Source organism: Vidua macroura, chromosome 4, assembly GCF_024509145.1.
Source record: "Vidua macroura isolate BioBank_ID:100142 chromosome 4, ASM2450914v1, whole genome shotgun sequence".
In the NCBI taxonomy this organism is placed as follows: Eukaryota; Metazoa; Chordata; class Aves; order Passeriformes; family Viduidae; genus Vidua; species Vidua macroura.
Window position 1 is genome coordinate 33,507,999 of NC_071574.1, and position 18,009 is coordinate 33,526,007.

General features: G+C 50.2%; 1 protein-coding gene and 1 long non-coding RNA gene across 6 annotated transcripts; both read right to left on the reverse strand.

The window, feature by feature from the left end:
- Positions 1–480: 480 nt before the first annotated feature.
- Positions 481–11,636, reverse strand: LOC128806544 (uncharacterized). Of its 5 annotated transcripts, none has more exons than XM_053976186.1 (14): positions 11,399–11,636; positions 10,968–11,039; positions 10,544–10,609; positions 10,264–10,335; positions 9,531–9,638; positions 8,786–8,857; positions 8,626–8,697; positions 8,440–8,538; positions 7,906–7,980; positions 7,240–7,302; positions 6,541–6,612; positions 6,131–6,235; positions 2,439–2,628; positions 481–1,423 (listed from the first exon to the last, which is right to left on the reverse strand). In XM_053976186.1, exons 1-13 carry the CDS (start codon positions 11,493–11,495, stop codon positions 2,465–2,467), a joined length of 1,137 nt encoding a protein of 378 aa, XP_053832161.1. In that variant the 5' UTR covers positions 11,496–11,636; the 3' UTR covers positions 481–1,423; positions 2,439–2,464. The 5 variants fall into 5 exon arrangements, with proteins under 5 accessions (XP_053832161.1, XP_053832160.1, XP_053832157.1 ...); XM_053976185.1 differs by having other exon boundaries at positions 6,122–6,235; XM_053976182.1 differs by lacking the exons at positions 481–1,423; positions 2,439–2,628 and adding exons at positions 4,512–4,757; positions 5,289–5,454 and having other exon boundaries at positions 6,122–6,235; positions 11,399–11,635.
- A 4,083-nt stretch (positions 11,637–15,719) lies between these two features.
- LOC128806545 (uncharacterized) lies at positions 15,720–17,289 on the reverse strand. The gene is made up of 4 exons (XR_008436859.1): positions 17,213–17,289; positions 16,921–17,008; positions 16,132–16,214; positions 15,720–15,912 (listed from the first exon to the last, which is right to left on the reverse strand). It is a non-coding gene; the product is annotated as an uncharacterized LOC128806545 (long non-coding RNA).
- Positions 17,290–18,009: the final 720 nt, after the last annotated feature.

The following is an 18,009-nucleotide window of genomic DNA, read 5'->3' on the forward strand; positions in this document are numbered from 1 at the left end:
TCCAGAGCTGGGGCCTGGAGGCACCTTGCCGCCCCTTGGCACAGGCTGTGCCACCAGCAAAGCCCAGCAGGCCAGGAGGAGAGCCCGGGGCCAGCGCAGCTGCTTGGGCAGTCGCTGCTTCAAGGGACATGGGCCAAACCCATCCCTGAGCAGACCCTGCCAGCCCTGGCCCTCCCTGCCCCGTGACAGCTCCCCCAGCCCCAGGGGACATAGCCAGTTCTTCTCAGGACACACTGGAGCCTTGCTCTTCCCCTCTGCCCTTTCCCCACCATGGGCACCCCGTGCAGTCACTCCCAGGTTTCAGGACATGTCTCCCACGGAGGGACCCCAGCAGGACTGCTCAGTACCTGAGTGCCCTGAGCATAACAATTCCTCTGGGCTGTGCTGGACTTGTCCGGGCTGTGCAAGAGTAAACATTATGAATTAAAACCAATTTTATTTTGTATTGCCAAAGTGTTAGAAGATTCTAGGTATCTGTAACTGTAAAACTACTTTGACAGGCATGGAACTCGTGGAGTAAAGTGGAACAAACATCTGGGATCTGTATTCTATGAAAAACTTTTCTAAATGCTACAAATGAAAAACTTATCCAAATGTTTCAAAATGAAAAACAGAGATAACATGAGGTTGCTGCTGGCCTCATGAGCCCCATGCCTGGCTGCTGCCTGCCCACCCCTGGCTGTGCCCAGACAAACAGCTCCGCCAGTGCTGGAGGTAGCACACAGACAGATGAGCTGAAGCCCAAATATGTTGCTGGAATCAAGCCTGTGATAGATGAGTAATGTGATAACTGACTCACAATTAAAAGACAAATATCAAGTATATATGTTAAGAGAAGCTTTACAGACTTTGAGTTATGTTTTACCCCCCTTTGTGTTGTTATCATGGAGTGACCTGAGTTCAGGACATTTAAGAGGGTCGCCTTGTTACTACAGCAGCACCTGACCTCCAATCGAGATGTAAGGAAGCAAACTCCACTAGTGGACAGCACAAAAGGAGTTGATGGACAGAACTTTAAGAAGGGCAAAAGAGTTAAAAGGCAAAACCTCCATTGTGTGGATGAGCACATGGTGGGAAAAATCCTCTACTCCGGGCACTGTAATATTTTCCCTATGCAGTCTCCTGTTGTATTTTTAATACATTTTTGATAAACCTCCTAAATTTTTAGAAGTCAGTATAACTTTTCTAACAAGCCATTCCCTGTCTGGAGGGCTCCACCTCTTGCCCTGGCTGGAGAGTAGGGTCATTCTCTTCTGGGAGAGAGGGTCCTGTTCTGGGTGGTAGTTGCAGCAAATTTCCAGCAATAAGCTGGTAATGCAGCCACGGCAGGGACAATGGACACTGACATGGAGATGCAAGATGACAGGTCCAGTTCTCCCAGACTGAAGTGTTTGGCTGGTCTTGTGAAGCTGCAGAGGCACTCCTGTGGAGAGAGGAGTGGCTGAGGCCCCTGCTGCCCGTGGCACACTGGGACCCTCCTCCACAGCAGGGCCCAGAGCTGGCAAGGCTCCCCAACCTGGCTGGAGCTGCTGGCACACCTTGGCCCAGCTGGACAGCTGCCCCTCAATGCCCTGGCAAGCAGGGAATGGCTCTGGGCAGGCTCCCTGGCCAGGAGCGGGCCCCAGAGCGCATCTGCCTTTCAAGGGCAATCTCGTCCCTGCTCTTTCTCCTCCCCACCTTGCTTTGCCCGTGCCCTGTGCCACTGGGGCTGCTCTTGGCCAGAATTAATAATCCATGATTGTTCTATCAGGAAAGCAACGTGGAGAAGCTGGCCCGTCAAGGGCGTGGCAGCTCCAGAGGCCCCGCCCGGCCCCCAAGGACAGGCTCTGCCTGCCCGCCGGGCCCAAGGCTTTGCAGGAAGCTTCCTGATGACTTTTTACCACCTTGACCGAGAGAGTACTTTTGCTGTGCTGAGAAAACTGAAAAACCCCCGCTACTTTAACCCCGGTGCACACCTCATGAGGGATCCCTGCACAGCATAGCAGAGACTCCAAAATAGCCCTGTGTGCCTCATGAGGGATCCCTGCACCCCTCAGCAGAGACCCCAAAATAGCCCTGTGTGCCTCATGAGGGATCCCTGCACCCCTCAGCAGAGACCCCAAAATAGCCCTGTGTGCCTCACAAGGAATTTGTGCACACCAATGCAGAGACCCCAAGTGTGTGCCTCACACCCCTTGTGTGCCTCACAAAAGAACCCAGCCTCCTGCCCGCCTTTGGAAGGATTCAGCTCCTCTCCAGGCCTTGACGGCAAGCACTAAACCGCCAAATTAATCACGAGGAACTCAAGGCCCTGCCAGCCTTACAGAGGTCTCCAGTCACCTGTACGCCACACAAGAGATCCCAAATCCCCTAAGAACCTCCTGAGGGACCCCAGCCACATGCACTGCTTACAAAGGACCCAAAGCCCCGCATGTCTTACTGCAAAACCCTGCACCCACCACACCCCCCCGCCACCTCATGTGCCTCATGACGGAGCCTGGTCGTCTGCCAGCCTTACAGGAGTCCCCCCATCACCCACATGCCATAGAAAAGCCAGGCCTGCCATTAACTCTAGCCAGCAGCGTGTTCCCTGACAGAAACCAATTCCCTTCTGGGCATCAGGGACACGTGTTGTGGGGCTGGCTGCATCTGTGGGAGCAATGGGGAGCGTGAACCTGCGCTGTGCTGCAGTGGTGAACTGGCAGCACGGTGGATACGGCCAGGACGTTCTCTGTTTCCCCCAGAGCTGGGACCTGCAGGCACCTTGCTGCCCCTCGGCACAGGCTGTGCCACCCAACAAAGCCCAGCAGGCCGGGAGGAGAGCCCGGGGCCAGCAGGAAGCTGAGAGAAGCCCCTGCTCTAGAACTGCGGCATTTCTTGCAGAAGCAAACAAAGATGGTGACTTGAAGAGATTCCCACTGTGCTCAAAGTTTGCCTCTGAAGACTAAGAGGTGAGCTTGTCAGAAATCCCAGGAAATATCTGGGAAAAACTTTTACGTAATTTAGTTGTGGCTAGGTACAAAGCTTCCGTGGGGAAAGAGCCTCTGCAGCAGGCTGGGTGTCTTAGGGTGCCTTAGTTCTTCCCAGAGTAAAGATTACCAATTAACTGCAATTTTATTTTTTATTGCATAGGTGGAAAAAATTTTCCAGAACTGCAAAACTACTTTCAAAAATATGGAGGTATTGTGGAAAAAAGGAAGAAGCATTTGGGGATTTCTCTCTTCAAAAAATATTTCTAACTATTTCTAAAAATGAAAAGTGAAGACAAAATGGGGTCTCTTTTTCAGGTTTCTAAAACTACTTTGAAAAATCCTTAACTACTAGAGTAATTGGAAGAAATATTTGGGGGTGTCTCTCTACAGAAAATATATTTTGAATTTTTTCTAAAAATGTCTAATTTCTAAAAATGAAAAGCAAAGATAAAATGGGGTTGCTTTCTCTCAGGAGCCCCAGGCTGCTGCCTGCCCCATGGGCTCCCCTAGCCCCTCGGGGCCCTGCCGCTGCTCACAGCAGCCCCTGCCTGGCTCCTGCCTGCCCTCACCGTGGGCATTCACGGCTCCTCCTGGGCATGGAGCTCAGCCAGTGCTGGTGCCAGCTGGGCTTTGCTGGTGGTACCACCCAGACACAGGGGTGACAGCTCCATCTCTTTATGGCAACAGAAGAAGGAGCCATCACCTACCCTGGCAGACGCGGGGGGTTACCTTCAGTGTTTTTTAAAGGGCAGGGCCAGGGGGCTCAGGGGCACAGGAAGGGCCATGTTGGTCTCAGTTAGGGCTGGAGGGTGCAGGGCTGATACTGGGATTTCTAGAAGAACTTGGGAATGGACTGGGACAGGATAGAGGGAGTTCAAAAACAGATGAAGGCAGCTTGGGGATACCCATGGGGAGAGTGAAACATAAACTTTAAGAGATTTAGAGATTTTAGAGGAGCTAAGATTTTTGTTAGAGATAAGCCTCACTAGAGTTAATTAAAATAAAAGATTTTGTCAGTAGGCCTTGATGAAGTTAAGAGTTAGTAGTTAACTAATAATTGATTGCTTGTCAACACAATGTTTAGTTAGCTGGGTTTATAATGAGGAATGTAGAAACTGACAAATAGCTTTTAGGAACATAAGACAATTGTGGGCCTCCTCTGTTCTGAAACCAATTGAAGACAAGGAATGGGAGTTTTACCAAGGTTCATTTGTCATATTTGCATTGAAAAGGTAGAAAGGTCAGAATGAGGAAGACTTCATTTACTTCCTCATTTTGGGACCCCTCCCCATGAAAGGGACCACCGACCCATTTCAAGGAACAAACTACACATGCTTAATAGCTTTTGAAATGATTAGCATACGAAGCGAGGAATGGGATGTACTAAATTATGAATATGTATTTGTATTTTGGGTATTCAATTCTTGTGTGGATAAAAGGACTCCGTAATCATTTGAAAGGTGTGGTGTGTATTTGGGAGCTATCCCGCACGCTGCCCGGCCTCGCAATAAACATACACTTTCTAACTTTAAACTCTTAGAGAGTTTTTGTCCATCACAGTTGGATATCTGTGTTAGATCGATATTCTTTAATATCGATATTCGATATTTCTTTAATAAATCAAGAGGAAGTGTCAGTGTGATCTACATTGTCATAGGAGGTTTCCTCGTAGACAGATGTTCTGGGGTCCTCTTCTCAGAACTCTTGAAAGGGCTGACCAGGCCCTTATTATTGCTGGAGGAGCTGCTCAGGCTGTCTGGGTGTGAGGTGCAGCCACCATCGTTCATCTCCTGTCCAGAAGTGCGACTGTGGAAAGAGAGGAGTGGCTGAGGCCCCTAGCTGCCCGTGGCACACTGGGACCCTCCTCCACAGCAGGGCCCAGAGCTGGCAAGGCTCCCCAACCTGGCTGGAGCTGCTGGCACACCTTGGCCCAGCTGGACAGCTGCCCCTCAATGCCCTGGCAAGCAGGGAATGGCTCTGGGCAGGCTCCCTGGCCAGGAGCGGGCCCCAGAGCGCATCTGCCTTTCAAGGGCAATCTCGTCCCCGCTCTTTCTCCTCCCCACCTTGCTTTGCCCGTGCCCTGTGCCCCTGGGGCTGCTCTTGGCCAGACAGCCTCAGTGGGAGCCAGCACTGGCTGCAGCCCTAGTGGGCCCCCCAGGACAGGCCCAGCAATTAAGAGGCCAATGAAAGCACTGGGCAGCAGCAGAACCCTCAGCAGAGTTCTTTGGACAACCATGGACTGGCCTCAATTCCACTGCAGCCTCACTGGGAATGTTTCCTGTCTATAACAGACTTTCAAAATAAACTGTTTGAGGAAAAGATGAACAAAACACTCACCATTTTCTCTTCCAGTAATTCCGAATTCCAACACAGCATAAAATAAGGATCACATCCATAAGAAGCATGCCTGCTATTAACCCTAGCCAGCAGCCTGTTCCCTTACAGAAACCCCTTCCGATGCCCTTCTGGGAATCTGGAACAGGTGTTGTGGTGCTGGCTGCATCTGTGGGAGCAATGGGGAGCATGAGCCCGCGCTGTGCTGCACTGCTGAGCTGGCAGCATGGTCAATACGGCCAGGACGTTCTCTGTTTCCCCCAGAGCTGGGGCCTGCAGGCACCTTGCTGCCCCTTGGCACAGGCTGTGCCACCAGCAAAGCCCAGCAGGCCAGGAGGAGAGCCCGGGGCCAGCGCAGCTGCTTGGGCAGTCGCTGCTTCAAGGGACATGGGCCAAACCCATCCCTGAGCAGACCCTGCCAGCCCTGGCCCTCCCTGCCCCGTGACAGCCCCAGGGGACAGAGTCAGGCCCTGTCAGCTCCCCCAGCCCCAGGGGACAGAGTCAGGCCCTGTCAGGAGCTAGTGCAGCCCCTGCCCAGTCAGGAGCCAGGGCTGGCTCTGGCCCTGGCCTCACATCAGGGCTCCCACTCGGGGCTGCTCCTGTGCCTTGGGCCTCTGGGCACTCAGGGCCAGCTCTGGGAGCAGCTGCAGCAGGAGGGGCGTTGGTGCATGAGTCCTGGTTCCCCGGGGCTCTGAATGAGCTCCAGAGGCCTCAAAGCCGAGGTGCCTCCAGCTTTGGCTGCTGCCTGGCCATGCAAGGGCAGGTCCTGGAGGAAGAGCTGCTGCCACACAGCCCCGCCGAGGGCTGAGCCTGGCTGAACCCGGCACAGCAATTACCTCCTGTACCTGTGCCCGTGCATGTCATCGCCTTCCTTTCTGCAGCAGGGGCTGCCAACGGGCCACTGCTTTTTTTGGGAAAAACCTCCTTCTGTCCTGCCTTTCGGTCTGTCACTAGAGAGACAAAAAAGAACAATTGGATCAGATGGAACAATCACCCATTTTTTTGCTGGCATCTTCAGGGCGTCATGCTTATCAAAAATGGGAATAAAATTCATAAAAATCAGGGGGTTTAGGGCTGGGCCAGGGCCCTCCCCTCCTCCAAACAACTGCCAGTCCTGCGCGGAAGTCGGATGAGATCGCCCAGGGCGAGGGCACACACGTGCATGGTTCTGTCCTGGCACCTGCAGCAATGCCCCCCTGGCCGAGCTTTGGGCTCTGAGCTGGCAGCTCTCCCAGGGGGAAAGGCCTTGACCTACCCTCACCATCTCCCAGAGGCTCAATCCTGAAAGTGGGTTGGGAAGCCAGATCACTTTTTCCAACAGGTTCAGCTGCAAAGAAAGGCAGGACAAAACAACTCCCGTGGCACTGCTGAAGATTCTCCTTCAGGCCGGAATGGCAGCGAGTGCCCCTGGGTGATTGGTGCCCTCCAAGGCACTCGCTCAGCTCTGCCTTCCACTCAAGAGTAGGGGCAGGGGGACCACGTGCTTGCGGTGGCCCCACACTGGGATGAAAGAAGCCCCTTGTGGGGCAGTCGGGGGAGAAAGGACTCCCCAGAGCTGCCAGCAGCCATAAACCCAGCCCCAGCCAGGGCCAGAGCTTGGCAAAAGCAGCAGGAGCAGCTCAGGCTCCCTGGGGCCAGCAAAGGAGCTGTGAAAGGCACAGCTCCGGAGCACAGCCCTGGGCCCGGCCCCTTCCCTCTTTGTTCTTCTCCATGGCTGCACAGAGCACATGGAAGGACACACTGGCATTGCACATGAGAGGAAGATGGACAGCTAAATGCTCCTTCCTCCCACTGACAGAGATCCTGTGGGATCCCTCAAGGTTCTAGAATGGAGCAGGGGAATATTTCCAGAACTGATCAACCTTCAGAGGAACTTAAGGGAAATGCCACATGAGTGAGCTCTTGCCACATTGATGCTGATTATTCTGTCAGGAACGGTACATTGAGAACTTGCCTCCAGCCTCTGGTAAGGTCTTCAAACCACCATTCACCAGCATTTCCAACTCGTGATGCCAAACTAGAAGGGAACACAGATCAGAATTTCCATAGTGTGCTGGGATCCCCTTCTGCCTTAGGGAACTGAGAACTGCAAGGGGGTTGAGTAAGGCTGTGAGAGCCTCTGGCTCCTGGTCACTCTCCACATTCTTTGCAGGCCCTGTGCAACATCCCTGGAGGGGCAGCTGGAGCAGCCTAGGGCCCTGTGGCTCTCTCACTCCCACACACGAAACCCTCACTAAATGCTTGGGGAAACTGCAGCAGGCAGTGCCACAACTATCCCTCCCAACCTTTGTCCCTCCCTCCTGCTTACCCATCTGACTGTGGAATAGCTCCCCCAGCCCCAGGGGACAGAGTCAGGCCCTGTCAGGACACACTGAAGCCTTGCTCTTGCCCTCTGCCCTTCCCCCACCATGGGCACCCCATGCAGTCTCTCCCAGGTTTCGGGACATGTCTCCCACGGAGGGACCCCAGCAGGACTGCTCAGTACCCAAGTGCCCTGAGCCTGCTCGGGATAATTCCCTTGGGCTGTGCTGGTCTTGTCCGGGCTGTGCCCATACTGCCAAGGAGCAGAGATGGCAGCACAACCCTCAGCAGGGCTCAGGCCCAGAGGCACAGAAATTACCTCCTGTGACTGTGCCTGGCATCGCCTCCCTTCCTTTAGGAAATGCTGCCTTCCATAGAGCCTCTCTGTCTATCCCTTGAGAAAGGAAGAGGCACAGCCGGGTCAGATGCAATCATTACACATCGGGGAGGTGGAAACTTCAGGAGGCAATACTTCTCAAAGACATGGATAAGGATAAGAAAAGTCCTGATCACCCCAAACCCTTGGGGCTGGCTATAGCCCTTCCTTCTCCAAGCAGCCACCCCACAGGATGTGCCTGGGGACCAGGAAATCGCAGGGGATCTCAGGGTATGCATGGCCTGTGGTGCAGTTTGGACTCCCTGTCAGCTGATGCCAAATGCCTTCCTGTTGAGGCTGGGGAGAAGCTGCAGCCAGGCCAGGCTGGGAAACAGCCCTGCAGGGTGTGAAAGCAGCAGTGGGGCAGCGAGGCTGCCATGGATCCCTTCCTGCTGTGCCAGGCACGGCGTGTCCAGATGTGCAGGGAAAGCCCCTGGCTGCTGAGTCCCAGGAGAAGACTGGGGGAAATGCTCTCACCATGCCCTTTGTGCAGCTCCATCACGATTTGTTTCAGGCTGTTGTTTGGCTCACGGAATTTCTTCTTTCCTGTGCCTATGTTCTTCCCTCTCGGAGGACCTTAACAGAACGTAGTTCCATTTCCCAGGAATAGACCCCACAAAACCGGAGCTCAGCCTGTGGGGTCAGCAGGGACACACTACTCACCCCTGTGATGGGAACCGGGCTTGTGTGGAGCAATCAGCAAAGGAACAGGAAAAATCCGCCCTGCAGACACATCTGTAACACAACAGCCACAGAAGCTTCTGTCACCTGGATCCTGCCAGGTTGTCACCAATTATTCCTTGGTGGGACAGTGAGAACATACCTGCAGGAGGCTCCAAGGGCTTCAGAACTTTATTCAGCCAAGCTAATGGAGATGCCTTCCCATAAACCTCATCTAGAACGGAGCATAGATGAGAACATTTTTCAGGGCCTGCTGGGATCCCCTTCTGCCTCTGAGAAATAGGCGCTGCAAGGCAGTTGGGTAAGGCCATGGGAGCCAGATGTCAATGGACATGGCCAAAGCTGCACAAGGGCCTGGGGAGCTCTGGGCTGGTCACTCTCCACACTCTTTCCATGCCCTGTGCAACATCCCTGGAGGGCCGGCTGGAGCAGCTCAAAGCCCTGGGGGCTCTCTCACTCCTATAGCTGGAACTCTTACGAAAGCACTGGGGAAAACTGCAGCAGGTAGTGTCACAACTATCCCTCTGGCCCTCGGTCCCTCCTGCCATTTCTCACTCCCTACCTACCCTCTATCTCTCCATCCCTATTTACCCTGGGACAAATACCCCAACCCAAGGGCACATAGCCAGTCCCTCTTAGGACACAAGGAGCCTTGCTCTCACCCTCTGCCCTTTCCCCACCATGGGCACCCCGTGCAGTCGCTCCCAGGTTTTGGGACATGTCTCCCATGGAGGGACCCCAGCAGGACTGCTCAGTACCTGAGTGCCCTGAGCATAGCAACTCCTCTGGGCTGTGCCGGTCTTGTCCGGGCTGTGCCCGCACTGCCAAGCAGCAGAGAGGGCAGCTCAAGCCTCAGCAGGGCTCAGGCCCAGAGGCACAGAAATTACCTCCTGTGACAGTGCCTGGCATCGCCTCCCTTCCTGCAGCAGAGGCTGCCAATGAGCCACTGCTTCCTCTGGGAAATTCAGCCGTTAGCACAGCCTCTCCTTCCATCTCTGGAGAAGGGAAAAGGGACAGCTGGATCAGGTGGGGCTCTTCCCCATTGGGATGGTGGTATCCTCAGGATGCAAGGCTTGTCAAAGACATGATTAAGAATTAGGAAATCCCTATAAACTTTTTGGGTAGGCCACGGCCCTCTGCTCTCCAAACAGGTGCCCTTTCTAATCTACCCAAAGACTGGGAAACTGCAGGTAATCTCAGGCCCATGGTGCAGTTGGTTCTCCCTGTCAGCTGATGCCAAATGTCTTCCTGCTGAGGCTGGGGAGAAGTGGCAGTGAGGCCAGGCTGGGAAACAGCCCTGCAGGGCGTGAAAGCAGCAGTGGGGCAGCGAGGCTGCCATGGATCCCTTCCCGCTGAGCCGGGCACGGTGTGTCCAGATGTGCAGGGAAAGCCCCCGGCTGCCGAGTCCCAGGGGAAGACTGGGGGAAATGCACCCACTGTGTCCTCCCTGAAGCATTTCCTTCAGCATTTGCCTCATGTGTTTGGATGGATTATGGGGTTTCTTGTGTCCTGTAACTTTGTTCTTTCCCCTTGGAGGACCTTAGAGCAACATAGTTCCATTTCCCATGAATGGATCCCACAAAACTAGGGCTGTGGGGTCAGCAGGGACACACTACTCACCCCTGTGATGGGAGCTGGGCTTGCGTGCATTAACTAGCAAAGGAGCCTGAAAAGTTCTCCCTGCAGACACACCTGTAACTCAACAGCCACAGAAGCTTCTGTCATCTCTGCAGATCTGCATGGGCAGCATTGAGCCGCAGGAGCGCTGAGGGGATGGCGCAGGGCAAGGGCACACACGTGCATGGTTCTGTCCTGGCACCTGCAGCGATGCCCCCCTGGCCGAGCTTTGGGCTCTGAGCTGGCAGCTCTCCCAGGGGGAAAGGCCTTGACCTACCCTCACCATCTCCCAGAGGCTCAGTAATACGTATGGGTTGGGAAGCGGCACCACCTTCACCAACAGGTTCAGCTGCAAAGAAAGGCAGGACAGAACAGCTCCCGTGGCGCTGTAGGAGATCCTCAGGCTGCGCGCAATGCTCAACCCCGGGGCACAGCCCTGGGCCCGGCCCCTTCCCTCTCTGCTCTTCTCTGTGGCTGCACAGAGCACACGGAAGGACACACTGGCATTGCACATGAGAGGAAGATGGACAGCTAAATGCTCCTTCCTCCCGCTGACAGCGATCCTGTGGGATCACTCAGGGCTCCAGAAAGGAGTAGGGCAAGGTTTTCAGAATCCTTCAACCCTGACTTAATGAAAGTGGCACAAATGAGTTCTTACCACATTGACACTGACTATTCTGTTGTAAAAAGGGAAATTCAGAACTTGCCTCCAGCATTCTCCATGATCTTTAAAGTGTCATTCACCAGCACTTGCAAATAATTCAAGTTGCGATCCAAATCTAGAGGGAATCAGCCACCAGACCCATTTCCATGGTGTGCTCAGATCCCCTTCTGCCTTAGGGAACTGGGCACTGCGAGGGGGTCAGGTAAGGCTATGAGATCCAGATTTGAATGGACACGCTCAAAGCTGGACAGGGGCTTGGGAGGCTTTGGGCTGGCTCCTGGTCACTCCCCACCCTCTTTCCCTGCCCTGTGTAACATTTCTGGAGAGGAAAATGGGGCTGCCCAGGGCCCCCAGGGACTCTCTCCCTCCCACAACAGAAACCCTCCCTAAAACCCTGGGGAAAACTATCCCCCAGCGCTTCCCGGGGAGCAGGGAGCACTGTCCCGGGAAAGGGGAGCCAGGCTGCCGGCTCACCTGCTCCTGGCGCTTGCGGTGGAGAAGCCTGGGCAGCCCTGGCAGGCAGGGCCACGGCCAGGAGGAGCAGGAGGCAGAGGTGCAGAACAAGGACCATGGTGCCTTGCCCTTTGCCAGTCTCACAGCTCTTGCTGCCACCACTATCCTGACACCACTGTCCCAATGTCAGCACCACTGCTGCCACCGCCGCTGTTGCCACAACAGTTGTGCTCAAAGACTGACTGCTTGGTCATTGTGGTGTTGTGCAAGCACGGGGCTCTGGCACCTCTGTGACCTCAGAGCCTGCTGTGACCTCATCCTGCTGTGACCCCAGAGCCTGCTGTGACCTCAGAGCCTGCTGTGACCTCATCCTGCTGTGACCCCAGAGCCAGCTGTGACCTCAAGGCTGGGGCTGGATTTAGTGGGAATGGATCTCAAGAGGTGCCCTTCCAGCGAGGAGAGTATGTCCCTCCAGGAAGCTCTATGCAATATAGTTTTTTTCACAATAACTGCATTATACAGCATTGGACAAATGAGACATTTCATGGTTCTACATGCAACAGCAATGTCAAGTCCAAAATTCAACTCATGTTGGTGATTCCCACTATTGCAGGCAGTAGCAGCCCTGCCATGCTGACATTGAGTCCGTGCTGTGCGCTGTCCTGATCTTTGGCCTGTATATAAAAAGTGAAGGACTTGATGCCATAGCTTACAAAAATAATGCAACACAAGCCATCAGGGTAGCTCATGCTTTTAGGGGACACTCAAATCCACTGCACATCTTATGGGTGTCCTCAGCTACCCTAAAATCCCTCTTTGTGCCTCACAAGAGACCTCTGACCCCTGCTCAATTTGCAGGTGTCCCTTGGCCCCTTTGAGGTACCTTTGGAGGTACCTCAAATTCCCTGCACAACTTTTGGGTGTCCCCAGCCCCCTGCACAGCACAGAGGTGACCCAAAGCCCCTGCATGCCTTTAGAGGGACCCAAACATGACACTCAGGGAGCAGCAACAGGGCTGAGCCATCTTCTGTGTGTGTGTTCACAATGTGTCCCTGGGTGAACAGATGAGGCCTGGGGGGCAAATCCCCACTCTGCTGATAAGAGATCCAGAGGTGCCACAGGCCCAGTCTCTGTCAGGCTCTGAGCTCATCTCTCAGGCTATGAAGGACTTCTGAGTCCAGCCTCATTCCATTTTTCTCAAGGCAAGCACTTACTGATGGCTTTTTGCTTTTCCTGGACATGCCACTGTAGGAGTGTCAGACAATACCCTTTTCTGACCCAGAGATGGGGTAACTGAGAGGCGTTTTAAAACCTTTTATTCAATTTTCAGTCTCATGAGAAGAGTGAGACAATACAGATGTTATAATTCACGCTATCACACTCAGAAGCTGACTATTTCTTAATTACAAAACACTATAAGCATTTTTTGGCCTATCAGCTTTTTGCCACACCATGCTGTAGATGCCTTAAAGCCAGACATCTAAAACTGCCCTTTGTGGGTCCAAATACAATGCATCTTTCATAGTTCTATTTCTCTAAAGTATCTAGTCTTATTTGTAAGGCCATTTTTTGAAACATTTTTTCTAGCTCTATTTCTCTCTTAACAATCTCTATGTCCTATTCCATGGCATTTCTAAGTCAGCATTTCTTATCTCAGAGTTTGTATATAGATGCATAGAGTGTAGGCCTTCTGTCAGGCTATCATGGTTTGACAATGGAAATGAATTTTTTCAAGAAGTTGAGTCAAACCAATCAGTGGTCAGGTTTGGATATTGGCATTTGGACTGACCACTGAAGGCATGGACACGCCTCTGAGAACACAGGGGGTTAAAAGCAAGAGCTCCCAGGAGAACTGTCTCTTTAGTTCCGGTCGTCAGAGAGTGCAGACTCTCCCCTGCCCAGCCATGGGCTGGGTGGGGGAGGGGAAGCCATGCGGCCTGGTCAAGGTAGGCCGAGGGGCTGAAGGACTGGAATCAAGCCAGCTCCCGCAGATGGAAAGGTGGAGAGAAGCGGAGGTACCTTTGTTTCCTCCCAGCAAAGGGAAAGAGACAGAGAGCCTGACAGCACCTGGAAATTTACCGACAGAAGAGAAAGAGAAGGGGCGGGGGCTGGGGGAAGATGCCCAGTGTGGGAGTTGGGAGTTCTGGGCAGAGATTTCAGCTGTCCGAGGAGTCTGAACTTTTAACCCTATCCTGGAAAATGAAGGCTTTGTAAAATATTACTCCTCCTCGATTTATAGTGGAAGAGAAACAGTCCAAGACCTAAAATGTTAAAAGAAGAAATTTTTAAGTGAAAAGAGATAATAGAGTAGCTTTTGACTGAACTTTTCTTGTTAACCATAAACTAAACCAAATTCTCCTACAATAGAGACTGCATTTTAAGAAGATGCAGTAGTAAACAATAAAAAAAAAAAACCAAAAAACCCCCCAAAAAACCCCAAAAAAACCTGCTTCAGCAACCACCAGCACAGGAATGGCAAGAACAGAAAAAAACTAACGAAGAAATGGTGATGCCCTCTATCTTCAAGAAGAAGATGATCTCTGTTCTTGGACCCTTAGCCCCAGGGAAAAATGGGGGGACTGTAGTCCCAAGATGAGAAGCTAAACTGTTGTCTCTTTTAGTCCATAGCAAAGCATCCTTAAAAAAACCCTATAAGCAGTCTATCCATGCATAGTAATAAAAACACTGTAACATAGAAAAAGAAAGTGTCATACTAACAATTTTTCTCCGGGCAGTTACCATGTATAGCATGGAAACACAGGAAGTAACAACTGTGTTTCCTGGGGGGTCTATAGTACAAAAGAGGCCCTTCTCTCCCTTGATAAACTAAATATTATCTAAAAGGTAACAACTTAATAAGGAATCCCAAGTGATGTCTCACTGTTGTTATTTTAAAAATTAAGTGAGAAGAAAAGTGTTTTAGAAAGTCTTCATCCTAGATTTAGTGTGTATATCTTATACAGTAATAATAGTTTAATAAAGTTTTTTTTTTTTTTTTTTTCATTTGTTATTACACTTGGGTCTGTTCTGCTCTGTTCCTAATAACATCTCACAACATTTCTATTGGGAAGGTGTATTTTCATAAAAGCACTAGCATTGCGCCAGTGTCAAACCATAACACACACACAAAAAAAAAAAAAACCCAAACCCTGCTACAAATATTGAATTGACACAAAAAGCATATTCCTCTTCAGAAACACAGGCTAACACTTTGGGCCAATGCTTTTTCCTATTAGATCTTTGAAAGGATTTGAAAAGTAACATTGGCAACTTCTTCAAGGAACAAACAGGAAATGCTTCTGACCTCGAAAAGTAGATTTATTAATTTGCTTTCACTTTCCTTTTGGAATCCTTACGCTTTGCCTGGCATTCCAGAAAATCATGAAAATCCAACATAATATTAGAGGAAGTTTCTAAATTCAGTGTTTTTCTCAAGGACTTTCTTTACATACGTACAAGGAACTGTGCCTATAACATACAGAGATGCAGTGATTTCCCTGACAGGACATCACAAGATGACGTTATACACTCCTCTATACTAAAAAACTTCTGTTGCCTGGTAATTACAAAGCTTCAAGAACTTCTAGAGGCTTTCCCCTGTGCAACTTCACTAGATCCCTCTCTGCTCAACTCTCAAGCCTGTCCAAGTCTCACTGAAAGGCAGCACAGCCATGTGGTTCATCAGCCCCTGCTCCCGCTTCTGTCCCATCAGCAAACGTGCTGAGGGAGCGCTCCGTCCCTTCTGCCAGGTCACTGGGGAATAAGGCAAACAAGACTGGCCCCAGCACGGCCCCCTGAGCTCCCAGCTATCTGAGTTTGGAGCTCCAATGTCCACTTCTCTACGCCACTGTCCCTGAGCTGCCCCATGACCGTGATATGGGAGGCCGGGACAAAGCCTTGCTGAAGTCCCAGCTGACAACAGCCACTGCTCTCCCCTCACAAACCCAGCCAGTCGGTGCAGCAGAGGTGGCTATGAGATTGGCCAAGCATGGTTTTCTGTCGCTGTAGAGATGGACACAAGACATACACATACACCTGTGCAGTGACAACAATGGCTTCTTCTTTATTACAAATTGCTCTCAAGATTTATACCCCTAAAAAAGTCTGATCCTAAGGCACTAGTTACATCCAAACAGCTCATTCTATTCAATGGACAAAGCAATTGCTTATTGTATTTTATTGGTACAAAGCATTTAACGTCAATAATTCACTGGCAAGAGTTTACCACAAATTATTAAGGCATGTACGCTGCTGACTAAGGCACATATCCTCTAACTACAAGTAACCCTGATGTGTTTTTCAGTTTCCATGCTAACTTCTTCAAGGAACAAAAGTGACACGCTTCTAATCAGTAAAAGGTTTATTGGTTTCCTTGTACTTTTTATCTGGTATCCTTATGCTTCCTTCGGCGTTCTGGAAAATAATGAAAATCTAACAAATTCTTTGGAGAAGGTTCTGAATCCACTGTTAGGAGAAGTCTCTAAATTCACTCTTATTCTTAAATACTCTTGATATATATAGTTAAGTAGCTGCTCCTGTAACAGACAAAGATGTAGTGGTTTACCTGACTGGACAACACAACATCATGTTAATACACACTGGTACACTAAAAGGCTTTTGTTCCCGGGGAGTTACAAAGTTGCAGGCTCTTCTTGAGGTCCTGAATTAATTCTGCATGCCCATTCATGCCTGCATTCCCTCCCCGTGCTCAGCTTTCACCTAGAGTTCTCAATGAACAGATCTTACATACTCACCTCAAGCAATAATCTACGTCTGTCTTCCCAACCCTCTTTTTCTTCACTGAGCTCTGCTAATCTACAAAATCACTTTGGGCCCTCTGCACAAAACAAAGAACCAATTAATAGGCTTAAACACTTCGGATTGTGCTGCTGCTTCTAACAATCATGGACAACACAGCAATAATGTTCTTCAGAAGTCAATTCTTCACATTCTTCCTGTTCTCTTGCCCCCCACCAGACATTGGCTCCAACAGAAATGTTCCCTACTGCAGCCTGGTGTACAAAGAACAATGAAAGGCAGCAGCAGTTTTCCTCAACATGCTGCAATCTAAATTGCAGTGAAATAGCAGCTGTTTCATTAGAAGCTCAGCACCAGGATCGCACCTCTTCCCCCAGAATTGAGACCTGCTAAGGACTGAGATCTCCATTGTAACACACCCTGTAAATCAGACAGGCTGGAAGATTGCTGGGCGCTAACTGTATGAACACTGCAATACATTTCAGCAGCATTATTGAATCAGTCTCGAGAAATGCACATCATTTAAGCCTGTCTGAAGACTCCATTCTACAAAACATATAACAAGCAATTGTTTTGCTGGCCTTTGCAAATTTTGGGGACTCTGTATGTTTCCTTTGGTTGTTGTTTTCTTTGTTTCTAAATACAACATTCACTGGATTCAGAAAAGAAAACCCCAGATTCATTAGGACAAAGAACCACAGGGACATATGTGGCTGACAAGAGCACTCAACATTCCTAATGGCAACACCAGAAAGACAGGAAAAAGTTAAAGATGATATAAATACCTGAAAGGATCCAAAATATCTAGGTAAACTGTCAAGTGGCTAATGTTTTGGTAAGCTCTAAAAGTCCAGATTCCTATTAGGCAATTATCTGAAAGAAAAGAAGGCCAGAAATCTGCTTGGCCTTTATTGTACCAGGACTTTCTCACGGGATTCTACCACAACTTTGACCACAAGTAAGGATGCCAAATTTTGACTAGAAAACATTCATAAGCAGGCAGCATTTTTTCCTCCTCACAGAATTCCAGAAACAGTTTAAAAAAATACAAAAGGGGGTAAAGAAATTCTGTCGTACCTCTTAGGCGTTCATCATCTTTGGAGAAGAAGAAAACTCCAGTACTCCCTGTACATGGTAAAGAAAGAAACCTAGACAAGTATAAAGGGATTTTAGCATCCTAAATTGTACTATCAAATTCCATGAAGACAAGTTAAAACTGTAGTGCTTCAGAGAAATGGTATACATTGAAAAGCTTTATTCCCTAGTAACCAAATAGAGCCTTCTATTAAAAAAATAAACCACTTCTTAAAAGAAAACTGACTGTGTCTTTGGCTTTTGGCCAAACTCAGTTTGGAGTTGGTCAAACCAAAATGACCCAGTTAATTTCTTGTGCTCAACATCTCTCTTTTCATATTCAACTTCACATCGCATGGGCTGCTGGGAATTTTCACTCTGGGCAGCACAAATGGTTTTCCAAGATGACTTTCATTGCTCAGAGGTGTGCAACATCAGTTTCCCATTTCTTGAGCACTGCTATTAATATTCCCACACCATCCAACTATTACAGCCAAGTAGACAACAAATAGAAATGGAACTTGCATTTCTTGGTCCTTTTCAATTTCTCACGTCTCAGGCTCATCAGCACCCTCAGAACTGCCGTCTTGGAAATGTGAATCCTCCTGTCATGTGACTTTTACTGGCTTTATTGTTCCAAGTCCACAAGACTCTGCAGTAACAGTACCAAAAAAGAAACAAAGCCAAAACCAGATTATTCCTCCACTTGTCAGGAAAAATTCCTCCTTTCAAGACAAATACTTATGGTGGAGAAGACAGATTTAGGAAGGACAGAATCTGCTCCTGCCTGATTTTCTGAG